Here is an 18,130-nt window from a genome sequence, read left to right on the forward strand (position 1 = left end):
ACTGAAGAGAATCATATCAAACCTATACCCATAGTTAAATCTGATGATCTCCTGTTCTTTGCAACAAGCACAATGTTATTGAAATAAGAGCAGAAACAGAACTGCACAAGGGGGACTTCACTAAATTTAAGTTGCTCGAAAGGCTTTTAGTTTTACTGAAGTTGCATGCAATGCCTAGACTTTTGCGCAAACTGAAAGATAAAAGAATAGCAGCAGAATTATCGCTAATGAATGCGAGAGAGTAGGAAAAATCTCATCTCCTTTGCCAATATTTCATATCAGAAATCCTTCTAGTCTCCAGATAAACACCGAGGGCAGTCACACCTGAAGCCAAACCCTTGGGACAGAAGACTTTGCCGTGCATCCCGATCAAGACTTGCATCAATGTAGCAAATTCTAAGTTCTTCGCCTGCAAAATACCCTTCTAAGATTGCAACACAGAATTGACCTTGCTAAAGAAGAACCAGACTGGGCAACATAACAACAGTCAGCTGGACAACTAGCCTGTTATTTCCCATATAATTGTTATCATAATAAATTATAGTGAATTGTAATAGATGAAGCCAACAGTCTGACACATGACCACAATGGACAGTCTAATCTCAAGCTCCATCACGAGACCCATAAAACTATAATTGCTAATCCATTCATCTCATGAATTACATAGCAGGTACACGGGTAATATTCCATGCTTTTCTACACCATGATTATATCCTCCCCGTTTGGACATGATGATGGTATCAGATCAGACCATCCATCGACATACTCTAGCCTCCTTGTCCTTGCAAATTGTCAAATTGCAAATCGAACGCTTTCTGTACTAAATGCCCACAGACTCACAAATGGCCCATATGCCAAAGGAACTGATGAATTTGGACACTATATAAATACTGTCTCAGGCTCTCCGCATCTTCATACCCAATGAAAATACAAAATCCCCCTTTTCATGCATTGTACGAGATAACTTGGCAGTGCATGGGCTGCACTTTCAGGAAACTGACAGCCCAAGGGAAAGCTACTAATGGCTAGAGTAATAATACAATCTCCTCCAATAACTTACTAATCACAAATGACGCCAGTGGAAACTAAGATACTATATGGACTCGGACAAGAATGTCCATTTGAGCGATAAGCAAGAAAGAAAATGCAATATACTAAAGTGATGCTGCATAAATTTACTGTAAATGAGACAAACCTGGCTCAATATCTCGAAGGGCCTTCAATCTTGCAACTGCATCTTCTAACCATATAATATGCGTATTTGGATCTGCAAGGAAAACAATACAATTCTTCTAAATAGCTGATTACAAACAGAGGCCAAAAAAAGTTCAGTCGCTCCTTGGCAAAACTTTATCCCAGAAAACTCCAGTTTCTAATTCAAAAATCAGACTAAAAACGCACTTTTTTTCACAGAAACATCAAAAAGCAGAGGCCAAGAAAAGCTCAATCACTTCTCTCATCATTCTGCCAAGGTGCATGTATATCGTTTTTTCCTCAGTAGCATGTAAATTTATTATTTAAATTATCAAATTTTTATACGAAAAATCTACATTTGCTATTTTTTTTTTTATTTTTTTTTTGGGTCAAACATTTGCTAATTCAAAAGTCATGATTAACATACACTTTCTTTCACGGGAGTTGGGACTTATGTGGCCAGCCATCTAGGGGCTAATTGATCAAACATCCACCATCGTCAAAAGCGACCAATTTTGAATATCTCTCTCTCTCTCTCTCTCTCTCTCTCTCTCTCTCTCTCAAAAGTTTGTGCTGCACCGCTGCAACAATTATCAGGAAAAGGAGCAGGGAAGTACCACAGTCATGATTGTAGAATGAAGGAAGCATGTAAACCGCATTTCCAACAGCAGCTTCAGCTTCTACAGATGCCGCGGCCATTGAAAGTAAATCCTCAAACAATCCTCCAACCACCTCTACACGAAATGCATTTATACGAATCCGTGCAAGCAACGCAATGTACCATTGCTTAGTCAGAACTAGAAATGTCAAAGACAATCATTCTCATAAGAATGACAAAGCGTAGGATACGAAACAAAGAAGGAAAAATGAAAATTAGTGTTGCATGAAGGATACATGCTATCTGCTCATCCTTCACATGAGCATCTGTGAAGGCACACTTCAGCAATCTGAACCCTTCCTCCATCTAATCACATTAATTCGGAAGTCAAAGGAAGTCCCACAAGATTTCCTGCTAATTGTTAGTCGATAAATTCTATACATAAGCATTGAGAGTATAGAAAGTGAGTCTTCCTTATTGTTGTTGCAACTATCTTATGATACAAATAAAGATACAATCTGCAGCATCTCTAAATCTGATGAATTCTTTTTTCAAATGTTGAAGACAATTTCCAAAATTGGTCTTAAAAAGTTTCAAACTTGCACCTTACAAATTCATAAAGGAAAGCACATTATGCTTTTCATGGAAATGGTAACGCTGCACATAGCCTTTTTGAGAACCAAAACAGCACCAAACAAATTTAAAGAGAAGCATTCAATTGTCAAGGGCTAAGGCTTTTCATTAAAGAAGACACGTCAACAATATGATAAAAGGCTCCCATGCTTCTAATTTAGTCCCAAACATTATTTATTACAATAAGAAAAATCAGTGCAGAAGAGGAAACATTATAACAGTTTAATAAAAATTTTATAATAAACCACACATCTACAGACTTGAATTTTCAGATTAAAAGAAGTCAGCTACAAGGTTCTCACCTCAGATATCATCTCAGGAGACAAATAAGCAGGTTGAAGTATGTCAAGGCAGTCGCTGGATGTTGCGCCTGATATAATCATACAAGCTAGCCGTTTTACCAGGAGGGGATATTTCAAACCTTGGGTGCTTTGCAGAGCAATAAATTAAGTTATAAATCAAGATGATAAAAACCCCTTAAGAACTCGAGCTATTTCATCACAAGATAATAATACCAACTTAACTATTGAATGCTATTGAATGCTCTTCGACCAAAAAAAAAAATATTGGATGCACTACTCTGAAAGGAAAGTTTTTCCACTCACACAAAACATAAAAACTGGTGCTTTGATGGTCTTTGCTTGCTTTCAAATTTCATAGAGAGGAACGAAACCATTAATTCTTTTGTTAAGAGGTTGGACTGTAAACCACGCTTAACCAAAATTTAAAGCAACTCTAATTAGGAAAAAGCCATTGAGGCTTTGACAGATCAGACTAAAATCCACCGTGCTTCTTTTATAACAGCTTAAATGAGACCCTTGCATGGTCGCTTTTGCTAGATATGGGCAATTACTTTTCATGAATCATACGAGAACCAGCATTGGGTCCCAGGAAAAGCACCTGGGTTGATGAGATTTCTAAACTGTAGTTAGTTCTCTTCTGTCAGCAAAACACTAACCAAGACCATACCAGATTTTTCTGCTACAACCATGAAAGATTGACACGTGACCTGCACATGCAACCTCAGCAGCATATGCAGTCAAAACAGGTGAACCTCAATCAGGATGCAGATAGGCAGACAGAAAAGGAACAAAAAGTTCTCGTGGTGGCTTCTGTCTGTTGCCTAGTCGCAGCCACATGTAGTACAGCGTGCGAGTCACCATAACTGGCTGGTGATGGAATCTACTTCTGGAAGCCAACAACAGCAACAAGACTAGAGATACTTCGTACCGACAATAACCATCGTGGAGTGACCAGTCTGCCCTTGTCTCGACTTCATGAAATGCCTGTGCACCAGTATCGAAAATGATATCGCATAAGATTCATTAGAGCGACGAAATGTAAGATAAATTCAAAATTTAAAGCCGTTCTTTTGTAAGTGAACCACAACTTGCTATGAAGACAGTAAGACAATATATATTGCGATTAACGTCATGACCATCCACGTATCAAAAGTCCCTCCCCCCAGCCCGGCCATGCGAGAACCACTCTACAGCCGACTCGCCAATTTACACAGTCACTAGCCGTTCAATACGTCTTGGCAAAACTACAAACAGCTCGCGCGCGGTCTTTCGAACAAGCGAACTTATTTGGCTCGACTTATCGACTGCACGCACAACCAAAAGCTTAAGCAGCCACTATACCTGGGAGCGTGCTCTGCAGTCATCGCTGCAGAACGACGCCGCACGAGCCGGAGAGCGCGAGCTGTTCAGTTTCCTGAGGCAGAAGTAGCAGACGGCGTGGAGAGAGTGGAGAGAGGGGTGAGACACGACCGGTTCGGCCGTGTGGATGAGCTCGCCGGCTCCGATCCGCCGAGCTGCGTAGACCCCTCGGCCGGCCGACTCGGTGAGCCCGACCCGTACCGGAGGCGGCCCGGGTCGAGCCGGAGTGCGGGCGCCGGGCGAGCCCGCGGATGCGGCGGAGGAGAGGGAGGCGAGCCGGGGGAGCGCGGTCGGAGAGCGCAGCTTGTGCGAGCGCGAGTGAGCGCGGCGACCGTAACGCGACAGCAGCGACATTTCGTTCGCGACGTACGCGGAGCGACGGAGCGACGGAGACGGAGACTGCTTGCTCGCTAACTGACGTCGCTCCTGGTCGTTACTTACTGTTTTCTTTCTCATTTTTTGTCGAAATGTGCCTGATTCGCAAATGATTAGTACAATGATACCTGAACTTTTAATTTATTTAATGTGATCCTTAAAATTTTGGTGCACGTTCAATTTAGTCCTTGCATTTTATAAAAATATTTAGTGTTATCCCTAAACTTGATTTAATGGAAAGAAAATATTGAATATTTTCATATAGTTTATAAATTAAATTGAACATATATCAAAAATCGAGGGACCGTATTGAACAAACAAAAAGTTCATGGATCATATTACATATTAGGGTAAAGTTTAGAGATCACATTTAACAAATTAAAAATTCATGGATTACATTGCACATTATACCAGAATTTATGGACCATTTATGTCATTATCTATTTAGTATTTAGCAGGCAAAATTATACATGCGCTCTTCCAAATAGAATCGTTGAATCGAGGGTCGCATCTCGGTCTCTTGCATTATGTTCTCAACGTCCTAAGAATTCGAGGATCATATGACTATATAAGACAGATACGCCATCTCACGTGAACACTCACTTTTAAAGGATTGGTTTTTAGTCTTCACATGCCATTAATTTATGACGTAGACCATCTTATACACAGGATCCATCCACATAGCGGCAAGTACAGAGCATACCTGCGGAACCAATCCTTCTTGTCGGACCAAAGGTGTTAGTCTAAACTTCTAGAGGCATCATTCGGTCGATCGAAACTCGTGAGATTCGATGATACGACTGTACTTTTCGTCCTGAAATTTGAATCGATGCGGGTTATCCATTCCGGAGGAGAATGATTCCTATCCCGACCAACGAATGTCCCTCGTGTGGGGGAGATCAGCTGTCTAGGGGACCGACGTAGGAAACTGAAAGTCGGGGAAAAGTCGAGCAATGGTGGGTACAAAAAACGGGTGGTACCATGAGGGCGGGCAGCAGTTTCCAAAGCAAAAGCAAAAGAGAAAAGAAGTGGAGGAGGAGGAGGCTGAGCGGACATGATTACAAAGACAGAGAGAGATGTGGATGCGTGACCCGCATTGCCTCCCTTCCAAGTTCCCTCCTAAGTTTTCTCTCCACCTGAAGTGAACCCAGAACCGGTCTTCGATGGAGACCGGAGGAGACCCAGGTAAAACCCTTCCCCCACGCGCTCGGCGGCATCTGCCACTTACCTTCTTCGTTCTTGGTCCCGAGTGTTTAAAAGTGTTGTCTGCAATTTGCACGCCTAGAACCAGATTAGCATCACCACTTGGCGCAGAAGAACCATGTTTTTTGGCCCAAAAAAAAAGAGATAGAAGGGCTCAAGGAATTGAGTTGAAGATGCTATTCTCTAACGTGACCAAGTGCACTTTTGTGGTCATTTGGTTTTTGATCGCTTTGGTGTTGTCTGAGATGGGGAATGAATGGGAAGTTTCCATCTCAGTCATTCCCGTCCAAATGTGGAGAATTCTTGACCTTGCACCGTTTTGCGTTCTTGGGTGGAGATACTTTCGGACCTCCGGATGGCCGAGGGATTGGGATGACGGGTTCGTCAATCTCCGACGTTTGAGTTTCGAGTGAATCGATTGAGCCGTGGCTCAAATCGAATATTAAGAAGCAAATGTGAGATCCTTATAATAACTCTAAAGAAAGTACTTAAATTATTATATTTTGGTTCTCTCTCTGACAACCTACACTTGAGCATGGTGAGGGTCATCAAATATATTTGAAGATAATATTCGATAACCCATATTTAGGCTAGTAATTTTCGATAGTGACTCTTGACAAAACATACAGAGAAGAGTACACATGTTAATGCACTTGTATAATCTCAATCATGCTGAATAACATGCATGTAAACTATGAATTGACCATTTTATCCGTTTATAACACGTTTGGACTGTTCAATTAAATAATTCAAAATGTTCCTTGCATGTAACCAGAAATAAGTATTTTTATATATAATAGCATATCTTAAATATATTTGTGTTGTTTAATCCATTGAATTAGCATGTTATGTTTGGGTTTTAATGCCATGGCATAATCAATTAATCTTTTGTGTTGGGATTAAATCTAAATTTGACATAACCCAAAGTATATGAACGAAATTGACCAATAATAATGATAAGTTCTGAACTAAATGAAATATTCTTTTCATGTCAGCAAGTTCCGTCAATACTTTTTAATGGAAGACCACATCAAACCGCTGAACCACTTTTTAAAAGTTCATAAAAGGCAGTAAACAAAAGAAAAGATTATAAATGACATAAACAATACATAAATGGTCAAGGGCTATTAGTGTTATTACCCCTATATATTAATATCGGACATTATTTTTTTTAAAGTGTCAAGTTATAGAAGATTATGTACCGGTGGTATCGTGGTCACCAAGTGATACCAAGCTTTTTCGTAAGTGTTTTGGGGGCATCTCGATTTAAGATTTCAATCGCAATAAATTCTCGATGTTAGAATAACCTTCGTTAATCTGTAAATATGGATTAAGTTAGCGTTAAGCTTGCAACTCCGTACGCAAGCACTTATATCATGATGCGATTGTGTTTACGGATTTATCCTTTCGATTAATAGTTCTGGCTTGCTTAATTTTTGTCAATTATCATGAGGGGAAACCCACACCCTCCTCGCTTGCGCTAGTAGCGGCGGGTGTGGATCTCTCACAGAGTGGTATGGGGGGCTCAACCCCTAGCTTGAAGAAAGTTTGAAGAGCAATGCATGTCGAAGGAATCGAACTCGTATCGGGATTCAAATCAGCACCGCCAACTGCAACGCACCTCGCGGGCCTTCTCTTGTCAACATGCCTGATTAATAGCTTCAAGAAAAGAGCAAATCTCGCTCTCAGATCGTAAAATCTTGTAGTTTTTGGTACTTTATGATATTTTTATACGGGTGTTACCGAAAATATAAGTAGTTACCAACTTAGCACCGGTTACGGTCGGACGAATGAACTATGTCACCGTAAAACCACGGGCTCTTGAGTGTATAAACAAGTAGTGCTGCGAAAGAGAAAGCTGCTCACCAATGGTGCGCCCATTATCTTTTCTGTATAGCCCCCCCCCTTTTATCACCATTGGAAAGCAACGTGACAGCCATCATTTTGATTCCCTCCTCCTCGCTAGAAAAGCCATTCTGGTCAAGTCGTTTTTTTTAAGAGGCAACACTGTTCTAAGGTAAAAAGAGAAGATTGCATTTATAAAGAAAAGCTCTCGCTCCTTTTTCCTGAGACCGTGTGAACTGATGGTCTGCAACCTTTGCCAAATTCCCCAATTAGCAAAAGCTCCCCACTTTTCTCTGCTTTTTTGGCTTTACAGCCACCAACTCTACTGAAGTGCACGCGCCAGTAACTGCGTTTTGTGCTCTGAAAAGCCTCTTGACTCTCTCTCTCTCTCTGCCTCTCTCTCTCTCTGTCAAGTACTCTCCTTCCCACTCGGTTTCTTTGAGGATCCCACGGTTTCCCACAAGACAAGCGCACACGCGCACTGTGTCTCGGTCTCCGTGCAAGGAAGATGAGTCGTCTCGCTCCGGTTTCTGAAGAGCCCGTTGACGAGGAGAGCACCAGGGACTGCTCCAAGAGAGGCCGGTCATGGAGGGGCTGGCTCAGGACCCACCTGTCTTTTGCGTTCAGCAAGAAGACCAACCACCTCAAGGTCCTCCTCAGCGTCCTGGGTTGCCCTCTTTTCCCCGTCTCCGTGCATCAAAGGACGCCGGTCAATGAGGTGAGTTGACTCGACGAGTCGTTCCTCTTGCTGTGTTTTCCTCTGTTGGTGGTGTACTCTGCGACTGTAAACATGGCATTGCATGTTTTCGGAAGGCAAAGGTAGGATAGGCAGGATTTTTCTTTTCTGATGGCATCTTTCTTTTTTGTGTTTCCCCTCGCTGAAATGAGAAAAAGGTATTGCTTTCTGTTTGTGCGTTTTACACTTTGATCAGTAAGAAAAAGTTCTCGTGTCCCATGAAGAATTACTGAATCTGAATCATTTTAGCGAGCCAAAATTCAGATAGGCGGCCTAACATGGGTTGAATGCAAATCAATGCAATTGTGACAGAAAGCAGGGGAAGGGGGAAAGAATCATAAAAAGGTCTCGAACATTTTTGTGCTGCACTCGAAAAGTACTCCTGCTAAGCAAAGAGGGGTTAAACGAATTGTCCTGTCTTCTTCTTTTGTGAAGCTTAAATTGGAGTCCTGAGCTTGAGCATTGAATTAGGATCAAGTTGGGACGAACCTGACTAACTTCCTGGATGCTCTCTGGTCAGCAATTGAAACTTTGAAAGCTCGAATTGTATAAATTTTCGTCCGCTTGTATCGACTCGCATCATATTGGGACTGACTGAACTAAGCAACAGACATGGTTTTAGTTAAAGAGCTAATGTGGATTGATATTGCTTGGTTACCAAGTATTTCTCAACAAACTCCGAAAAATGTTTTGAGACTTAAATGTCACCAAGAGACCTTCCTTTAATGTCAGGCAAGGATAAGTCATTTCTTCTGAGATGACATTTGATGCATAATGTATATTGCCGTGCCCGTTAGGTGTCGTCCTCAGCACAGTACATCGTACAGCATTTTACGGCCGCTACAGGCTGTCGGAAGCTGGATGGGCGAGTGAAGAACATGTTCGCCACGGGAAAAGTCGTGATGGCGATGGCCGAGGAGGTTGGGCCAATCGGGCCGTCAGCAGCCGCCGCCACTGCTGCCATGGCGAGCAGTGTCTCGCAGCAAAAGGGGTGCTTCGTGATGTGGCAAATGTTGCCCGACAAGTGGCTAATAGAGCTGGTGTTGGGCGACCAGAAGGTCGTGGCCGGCAGCAACGGCAGCATGGCTTGGCGGCACACGCCGTGGCTCGGCACGCACGCCGCGAAGGGCGGGGTCCGACCTCTCCGGCGAGCTCTTCAGGCAAGTTGCTAAAACCGACACTGTTTCCTTGAGTGCTAGCTTAGCTCTGACCCAACCGTACTGAAAATATTTAGAAAATACTTTTCTTCAAGATCAATATTAGGTTCGGATCGAATTACAGATTAATATGACGAAGACAAAAAAATAACGGTGGACATGCATTTGCATTGCTCAACATCCTATGACATCTAAATACAGAATTGAAAGTAGCTCGCGTTTAGATTAAGGTTATATGACAACTCAATTAAGTGCCGAAATTAAAAATTCGGTACATTATGAAATTAAGTTATGAGAGGTTACTTAATTCGTTCGGTAATAAGAATAATTGATGGTAATAAAATCTTGTCAAATATATTAATAAAATCTATCCGTAATGGTCATTTTTTTTACATTTATTAAGAAATTAATGATATTCAGCTATAAGTTTTCAATTATCAGGCCGGAATATTCTTCAATAAACTTGTTGCATTTCTTTGATGTTGCTCTGCATGTGTTTTTTCCGTACTCGGTCGCGATGATCACCATGAAATCAATTAGGACGTACCGATGCTCTGTACATTGTGTCCACAAAAGTCAACACTTGAAGGAGATCTAGGTCCCATGTATCTATGGCCATGACCAAGCCGGGACTCTCCTGCACTTTGAATTAAATTATAGTGGGGGTTAGACATTATTGTGCCGCTGTCAGAAGTGGTTAATTTCTGCTAAAAGAACATAAAAAGCTACCAAAGTTGTTGCCACAGCACAGTACTAGGGTTTGGACCAGTGAATGTCATGTCTCAGAATAATGAATGTTCATGTCGTGGCTGTATATAATTTGTATATCTGTATTCAGTTGAAATTTAAGTAAGTACTTTTACTTTTCTAGCCTAATTTAATCCATTATCTGCCGGGCGCGTTTTCCAAAAAGGAAAAAACTCTGCTTTTCGTCCGCTGCTTTTTTTAATCAAGTCTCTGCACTTTCGATTTCTCTGATCGAGTCTTTAGGTTTATACAAAATGTCTAATCAAGTCCTTACAATACAAAATCCGGCCATCTCCCAACTGGCAAGTCTGGCATGGCCGTGGGTGGATGCCGAAGTATGACTTAAATTGTATATTGCTTACATGACCGTAGGTAGAGAATGAGTGGAGGATTAAAGAATTTAAGCAAATTTATTATACATGCCCCGTTGTGGGTGTCCATAGAGGCAATGTTTAATTCGCGTCACATTCCGGCGTCCTCCGACGGCCATGTCAATTGGATTTGGCCAGAATTTGTGTTACAGGGACTCGGTTAGAAATTTGTACAAGTATAAAGACTTGATTAGAAAAATCAAAGTTTTAAAAGTAGTGATAGCACATGTTCGAAAAGGGAAAATTTCCCCTTTTTCCCTAGTACCTCACTGTATGTAATTTGAGGAAGTGCTCTGTGTCTGTATCAGTTCTAATTTCCCACCGAAGCATCAGTCAGTTCAAGTCAATAGAATTCAGCTTTGTTGAACAACATGGCTACTAATGGCCATAAATGCACATGGGTATTATTTCTTTTTAGATTTTTTTTCCTTTTCTTGATGGACCCCTCCTAACTTCCACAGAACCTTTTGTACTGATTTGCTACATGTTGAAACGTACCTACAATTTTTGTCTAGATGCGCAATAATTTTGACATGTACCATTGAATTTGGGGTCTTGACTTCTAGAGCCAGATTAAAATAACCATGGAAAGGAAGCGGACAAGCTAAGAAACTCTGAGGACATTGGTCAGCTCAGCCCAATAGCGTTTCGGGAAATCGAAAGCAGCCTAAATTTGACAGATGAGCACTGAGTTCGGGATTTGAATGCAACCTCTTTCGAGTCGGACCAATGTTTTTACATGGGAAAATTGACAGCCTGAGCTACATAGTGGTCCAAAAATCACCTTCACCTAATCCTGCCGAAGTCAATATCGTTGCAGCCAATATAGCGGATCATGTCTCCTAGGCCCAGTACCATGCATATCCTGGTCTTTAATCTTTGAAAACAGTGCGCAAATGATAGGAGTTTTCAGCGCCATTCGTGTAGAATATTTAGTGTGTGTATTTGTGCGTCTTCGCCTTATATTACCATGTCTGTGTGACATAGCGTCCCTAAAACTTGGGGAGGAATAAATCATGAATTCATGCAGGGACTAGATCCAGTAACGATAGCGGCCATATTCTCTACGTCGGAATACATGGGAGAGAAGAAGATTGGGGATGCGGATTGCTTCGTCCTCAAGCTGTCTGCAGATCAGACGGACCTGTCCAACCGGAGCGACAGCACGGCGGAGACAATCAAGCATGCCGCTTTCGGCTACTTCAGCCAAAAGAACGGACTCTTGGCGTACTTGGAGGACTCTTACTTGACAAGGATACAATCCCCTGGGACACACCCCATGTACTGGGAGACCTCGATAGCCACTCAGATCCGGGACTACCGCGAAGTGGACGGCGTCATGATCGCTCACTCCGGCCAATCGAGTGCGATCATCACACGTTTCGGGGATGATAATCTACGGGCAGGCCCAGCAGTCACTCGGTTGGAAGAGACGTGGATCATCGATGATTTCGCGTTCAACGTGCCTGGTCTATCCATGGACAGCTTCATTCCACCCAAGGACGTGAGGAAGGACCATTTTCCGTCAGATGATGATTGGAAATCACCATTAGACTGATACATGTTTTTTTCTCTTTTGCCTCTTTATGATCAGGAGTTAGTGTTGATGCAAGGAAAAAGGGAAGGTGCATCTTGTTTAGTGTCATTGACCGACAAAATTGAAAGTCTAATTCATTTGGGTGTATATGGAGTATAGCGATTGTGTCCAAAACTGCTTCCAAAGCCTTTTTTTGGTCCTGTTTTGGTGCGTACCCAAATCATAAAGCAGATTAATAAGATCACTAGCTCTTAGACAGATACGCATGATACTGTTCCGCTGACACTAGGGACCGCTGTTGGCGTTCGGACAGGCAGCGCAAGGGCAAGAATGCACATGCTTCCATTCTTATATGTTTTGTCAATCATGCATTTTGCCAACATTTGGTGTATCAGTGCGTCTGCACGGAAGCATCGAATCAATGATCCTAAGGCTTCCTATTGCTTTAGAGGATCCAGATCGGGGGATTTCATGCTAACTCAGGAAGACGTTGCTGCATTCTTTCATATGACCACTAAGATGTCTATGCAACGGGGAAGTGAAACTGTCCCTTCAATTTGTTCAGACATTTGCAATGGGGACAAGTTCCTAAGAAGTCGGAATTTGACGAAGGGCGACAGGAAGTATAAGATTGAAGTAACCGTACAAACTGTAGGTGAGCAGGATCTAGATGACTTCTTCATATATATACATGTATAAGGTACCACCTATAAACTTAAGTTATCAAGATGAACACGGAGCTCTCAATCTGAATAAACATTTAGGGTTTCGATACTGCTTTCCCAAATCAAATGAGTACCCAATCCTTGAGGTTTTCTACACCAGCCCGAATATTATGCGGAAGGATGAAGACAACTCATGGGTTGAGCCTGAAAAAGAATAATGCCTAAGAAAGTGATGCGGTTTACACGTCAAGATGCAGAAAGTCTACCTAAGGTTGGGAAGAAAAGGAATACGGGGCTTATTGCAGAACTCCCATATCTTGATTTACTTTTAAAGCAAGATACAACAGAGAAAAGATCAACAAGATGGCAAACATGAAAGCAGGAGCAACTATTAACGATGAACTGTAAATGAAGACAGGTACGCCTCCATGTAAAAATAACACTAAACAAACCGCACTAAAGTTGAGAGAGTATAATACGATCCTACGAAACAAGAAAAGTTTTAACATGGATCATACCTCAACCAATACATTACACTGTCTCTGCTGACATTCGTTAATAGGTCTTACACTACTTAATTACCTAGAATAGTCAAGACTACAGCTCCTGCTCCTGCTGGAGCTCCAGCTGCGACTCTTTGAGCGGTAAGGTGAACGTGAATAAGATCGACCTCGGTCTCTTCGACCTCTTGGTGATACTGACCTGGATCATCAAGAAAACTTCTTTAAAAAATTGATGAAATAAACTAAGCTCCAAAGCAGCTTGGTGGACACAAAACAAACAACTAACAAGGAAAGAAAAGATTATACAAAAGCAACCGAAACTCTGAATACCTTGAGTAACAATGACGCCTGGGAGAAGGTGAATTATAGTATGCATCCTGTGAGTAAGTGCGTGCATCTGATGGAGATAGAGAATAACCCCGGGGAGAACGTCTCCTATCATACGAACGACCCCTGATAATAGCACAATCAAATTCCCCGTGAATCTCAGCTTCTACCAGGAAACTCCAATAGCCCGTTACATAAAGGCTTTTAATTTTTAGTGATGCAATTTAGCTATTCCAACCATAAAATTTCCAGAAAAGAAAGTGCAAAAACTGATTGTGGATAATAAGCACAGCCTAATGTTGCCATTTTCTAGTCAAATGAAGATAAGAAAATAGTAAATTGCTTTCATCGGTCAGACGTCTACTCGACAAAATCACATAAGGAACCCAATCATCCTCAATAGATTAATGAACTTTCGAAGCAAAATCAAGGGACTCTTATGAAACCCATGCATTAAGAATATGATAATACAAGTAAACTAACGTATCACCAAATATATCAGTCAACCAAAGGACAAAGAACCTTCAGGAAAGGGGCAAAAATGAAAACCCAATACTGTAACAGCCCTGTCGGAACCCCTCCCTGGTCATGCTCAATAACTTGAACTACTACCGTAACATGATACAGATTCCCCACATCGTTAAACTCATCATCTCATCACAATTAACACAAACTGCCCTTGCAATGTTATTATTTCACAAACATTCCGTGTAATTGACAAAGAATATACTAGAATTCTCTCACAAAACAACCACCTTCATTGCAGTGGCATACCTCTAAGCACCCCAATACAGTTTCCAACCACACATTTGGCCCCAGCTTAAAGTACTATTGCAGCCTTGGAGAAAGTTCCTATATATAAGAACTATGTTCTCCCATGCCCTCCCACACCCACAACATAAGCATGTGCTCCTACAACCTCCTATCCTACGTTTAGGGTAAAAGCATCATAAAAGCACACAGAATTCATGTTCGATTGTCAGGAAAAATCCTTAATTACCTGAAGCGGTCTCTCGCTCTCATTTCTGAAGGCTTCTTCCTATTTTCCTCAGCAAAAATCACTCTCATTTCACGGCCAAGAAGCACTTCACCATCCATGTAACGTTTAGCATCTGCAGCATCTTCTGGGTATACATACTGAACAAAGCCAAAACCACGGGGTTCCCTGCATCAAAAACAGATCATCAGCCACAAACTAGCAACGAATGCCAAGGACACAGGTGAATTTGCAAGTCATCTTTGAAGATGAAGAATCACGACAGGAATTCTGCCCACATTCCATTCAATTCGAAAAGGCAGTCATGCAGCTGCTCACCTTGTGCGAGCAAATCTTAATTTGTTGAAATTCTTCAAGAATTTGCACTTCTTCATAAGAAGTCAAATCCACTTTCTTCAAATCTTCATTGACATTAAGACAACCTTGAACGATACTCTTACCATTTCGATAGGTGTCTTCAACAAACTTTCACCTCATTACTTCACTGGTGTCTTCAAAACTTTCAATGACAAAACCAAACTCTCATAAACAACTGATGAAAAAGGTAACGATCTTGACAAGAGGCCAAACACATATAGATGGAACAACCACAGGCATTATTTTATTTTATTTTTAACATTTTTTGAGTAGTTGCTATATCATGAGTACTTAAATTCATCTAGGAACATTAACCCACACAATAAAGAAACCTCAACCTATCTCTCCAAAGGTTGTCATGACTTACCCTGTATAGTAATCACGAGGCAAATAAATGTCCTTGAGAGGACCAAACCGCCCAAATGGACCACGTAGGTCTTCAGCCCTGCATAAGAAAATTTTGTTTTTAACTTTGCTTAAATAATAATTTTTCTGCAATGCGGCGAGATAATGAAAATCAAGCTACCATGCATCACAAGGTTATAATATCCTACAGGGGGTCATTCATTTACTAACAGAAGCAAAGCATCTTATTCTTGCCTCACACAAATCCTAATCAGCAATTCAACTATGATAGCGGTAATTACCCTGCTAGTACTCTGATATGCTAACTTGATTAATTCCATCTTCTGAAATGTAAAGAGAGAATATTTTGCAAGAAGCATAGTGCCGGTGCTACAAAGCATATACCAAGGAATGCATGAATCTGACCTGCAGTCACGTTGGAGGTTGCGAACCAGAAGGCTAGTAGGAAGGTCTTGGTCACGACCGCCATATCGATCCCTAGGACTAGGGCTTCGGTGCCTCCTGCTATAACTCCTTGGTGGAGATGGACTGTAGCTATAACTTCTTCCCCTCATTGGCACCAAAACTTGAAGCCCACTACCTACAAAAGAAGAGCATTTGATCCACTCGAAGAAATATTGCTTTGGAGCAAAACCACTTGACTTGCTAACTATTAACGTGAAGAGCATCTAAAAGTAAACCTTATGCACCGAAAGAGTTTTTTATGCCGTGAACTGGTATGCAAACGAGCCCCCACTAACACTCTTAAGGCTCCACAGCCACTCCAAATATAAATGCAAAGTATCAAAACAATAACTTTCAAGCCTTATCCACTCATATATCAAGAGAATCCACAACTTAAAATCTTCATCTAATTAAAAAAGAAAATCCTAGATAACACGATTCTGCCACCAATGATCGTGGTGCCAGAACAATGAAACCTTGTTTTAACACCAAAGCCAGTGAAATAATTCCAACTTCAAATTGTGCAGAGAGGACCATTCTCACCCTGAAGGATTTCTAAAGTTCCCATACTGTCTTAGAAGAAGTCTGAAATTTAAAAAAAGAAAAAGAAAAGATGAAATACAATAAAAGAGTTAAAGTGTAAGGTGAAGTTGACAAAAAATCTAACAAAAGCAACCGCTTTTAAAGCCGCTTTTAAAACATTTTATTCATACAATTAACTGGAAAAACAAAAGGCACGAACTTCTCATCTGCAAAGAAGGGCGCTCCTAAAGTTCGGTTTGGAAAACACGGGTAACCGGTAACACCTTCTAAGATTCATCTAAAGGAAGACATTTTTCCATTGGACGTATTCTACAAGGGACTGACCCCGTAAAATACCCCGCCGGACCTTAGATCTATCCCTGCAAAGAAACACGACCACGCGCCACCGTTTCCCCCAAGAATCACCACGCACCCTTGCCCCGTTCAACCCCGACTATTCAACCGACCACGCGCGAAGCCTAGAAATCGACAATTCCAAGCACGAGATCAAACGACGACGACGACGACGACAACCTCGAATCGAAACATGACCGAGGCGAAGAGAATCCGGCAGCGTCAACAGACGCCGGACCCACGGGAGAACGTCGGAGCTCCGCGAACTCGACACGCTCATCGACGGGATCCCGTCGCGCCGGCGCCGGAGCTAGGAGACCGAAAAGGAAACGCATTCACGAGCGCATCGGAGGGGGGAATCCGTACCTGCAGCGCCGGCGAGGCTCGGCTCGGCTCGGCTGGTTTCGATCGTTCTCGCGCGCTGAGATAGAGAGAGAGAGAGAGAGAGAATGAGCGAAGGTGATGAGGCCGGCGAGGTGGCGGGTTTATGAACGACGCCTGCGGGCCAAATGCGTTCGAGAAGGTTCTCACGGTTATTCGAAGACCGGGGGTTTTATTCGGTGCGCGCGATGACATGCTTTTCCATTTGGGCTTGCGGATCTAACCGTTGGTGGATTGGATGATGGAAAGGATGAGATGACGGAGGCCCTGAAAGCTGAAGGCCAGGCCCATGACGAAGGCGAAATGTGGAGGCTGTTTGGTTACATTTTGCATAAGTAAATTTTTTTTTATATTGAACATTAAAAACTAGCACGTGAAAATACATTTAAATTGGGTATAGATAAAAGTGGCTTTTTTTTTCAAAAATAAAAATCAACACATTTCATCTCCTTAAGAGCAAGAGGCTTGTTACGTTTACATAAAACCATTTATTTGAAGCCGTTTATATAAATGTAGGCGAGCGACACTTAGAAATTTTTCTTATTTTCGTAATGAGAAATGCGAATTTCATTTTGTCTATTTTTAGATTATTGCAAAAAAAAAAAAGCATTGGCGCAAGAATCCTACAAATCACTTACTAAATCGAATATGTACCAAAAATTCGGTAACGGCATCGAACAAATCAAAAGTTCATGGACAAGGTTGTATATTGAGCTAAAGTTCAGAGACAATATTGAATTAATTTAAAGTTGATGGATCAAATTAGACATTGACTCAAAGTTTATGGTCCATCACCAAGAAATAGGAGCCGAAACTCCAACTTGGGCCCCCTTATCTGTTCAGGATTGACAAGACTGCGTACCTTATTTTAACGTATCGGTATTTGCACGCTTAGCCCACTAATCAAGAAAAAAGTTTTCCTTTTTTTTATCCAGTGTTTAATGTTCCGAAATTAAGACGAAATAGTTTAAGGATGCACTCAGGTCTAAGCCTTCCAGGTCATGCTCAGGACCAAATTTTTGCATCATCATCCCATGAAAGAAAATTTGGCCCATTCGGACCGAGCACACAACCCGACCCGATCCACGCCCCGTAGTGCCCTTCCTAAAAGGTGAATTACCAAACAGGCTTGGCCTGAAGCCTTGAGGTCTCTCTCT

At 41.8% G+C, this 18,130-nt stretch overlaps 3 protein-coding genes across 4 annotated transcripts; 1 reads left to right on the top strand and 2 right to left on the bottom strand.

Moving 5' to 3' along the window:
• Positions 1–2: 2 nt before the first annotated feature.
• LOC115671596 (histone-lysine N-methyltransferase ATXR4) lies at positions 3–4,556 on the bottom strand. The gene is made up of 7 exons (XM_030593230.2): positions 4,069–4,556; positions 3,656–3,711; positions 2,728–2,854; positions 2,089–2,158; positions 1,812–1,991; positions 1,196–1,267; positions 3–409 (listed from the first exon to the last, which is right to left on the bottom strand). Exons 1-7 carry the CDS (start codon positions 4,540–4,542, stop codon positions 291–293), a joined length of 1,098 nt encoding a protein of 365 aa, XP_030449090.2. The 5' UTR covers positions 4,543–4,556; the 3' UTR covers positions 3–290.
• A 3,246-nt stretch (positions 4,557–7,802) lies between these two features.
• LOC115671442 (uncharacterized) lies at positions 7,803–12,319 on the top strand. The gene is made up of 3 exons (XM_030593006.2): positions 7,803–8,227; positions 9,043–9,405; positions 11,551–12,319. Exons 1-3 carry the CDS (start codon positions 8,018–8,020, stop codon positions 12,076–12,078), a joined length of 1,101 nt encoding a protein of 366 aa, XP_030448866.1. The 5' UTR covers positions 7,803–8,017; the 3' UTR covers positions 12,079–12,319.
• Positions 12,320–13,086: 767 nt separating this feature from the next.
• On the bottom strand, positions 13,087–17,100 carry LOC115671445 (serine/arginine-rich SC35-like splicing factor SCL33). 2 transcript variants are annotated; one of them, XM_030593009.2, is made up of 6 exons: positions 16,959–17,100; positions 15,678–15,852; positions 15,274–15,351; positions 14,553–14,717; positions 13,556–13,678; positions 13,087–13,424 (listed from the first exon to the last, which is right to left on the bottom strand). In XM_030593009.2, the coding sequence occupies exons 2-6, from the start codon at positions 15,824–15,826 to the stop codon at positions 13,301–13,303; spliced, it is 639 nt and encodes a 212-aa protein (XP_030448869.2). In that variant the 5' UTR covers positions 15,827–15,852; positions 16,959–17,100; the 3' UTR covers positions 13,087–13,300. The 2 variants fall into 2 exon arrangements, with proteins under 2 accessions (XP_030448869.2, XP_056158798.1); XM_056302823.1 differs by lacking the exon at positions 16,959–17,100 and adding an exon at positions 16,606–16,735.
• Positions 17,101–18,130: the final 1,030 nt, after the last annotated feature.

This window comes from Syzygium oleosum, unplaced genomic scaffold, assembly GCF_021117445.2.
Source record: "Syzygium oleosum isolate NSW1041296 unplaced genomic scaffold, Sole_v2.1 Sole_v2.25, whole genome shotgun sequence".
In the NCBI taxonomy this organism is placed as follows: Eukaryota; Viridiplantae; Streptophyta; class Magnoliopsida; order Myrtales; family Myrtaceae; genus Syzygium; species Syzygium oleosum.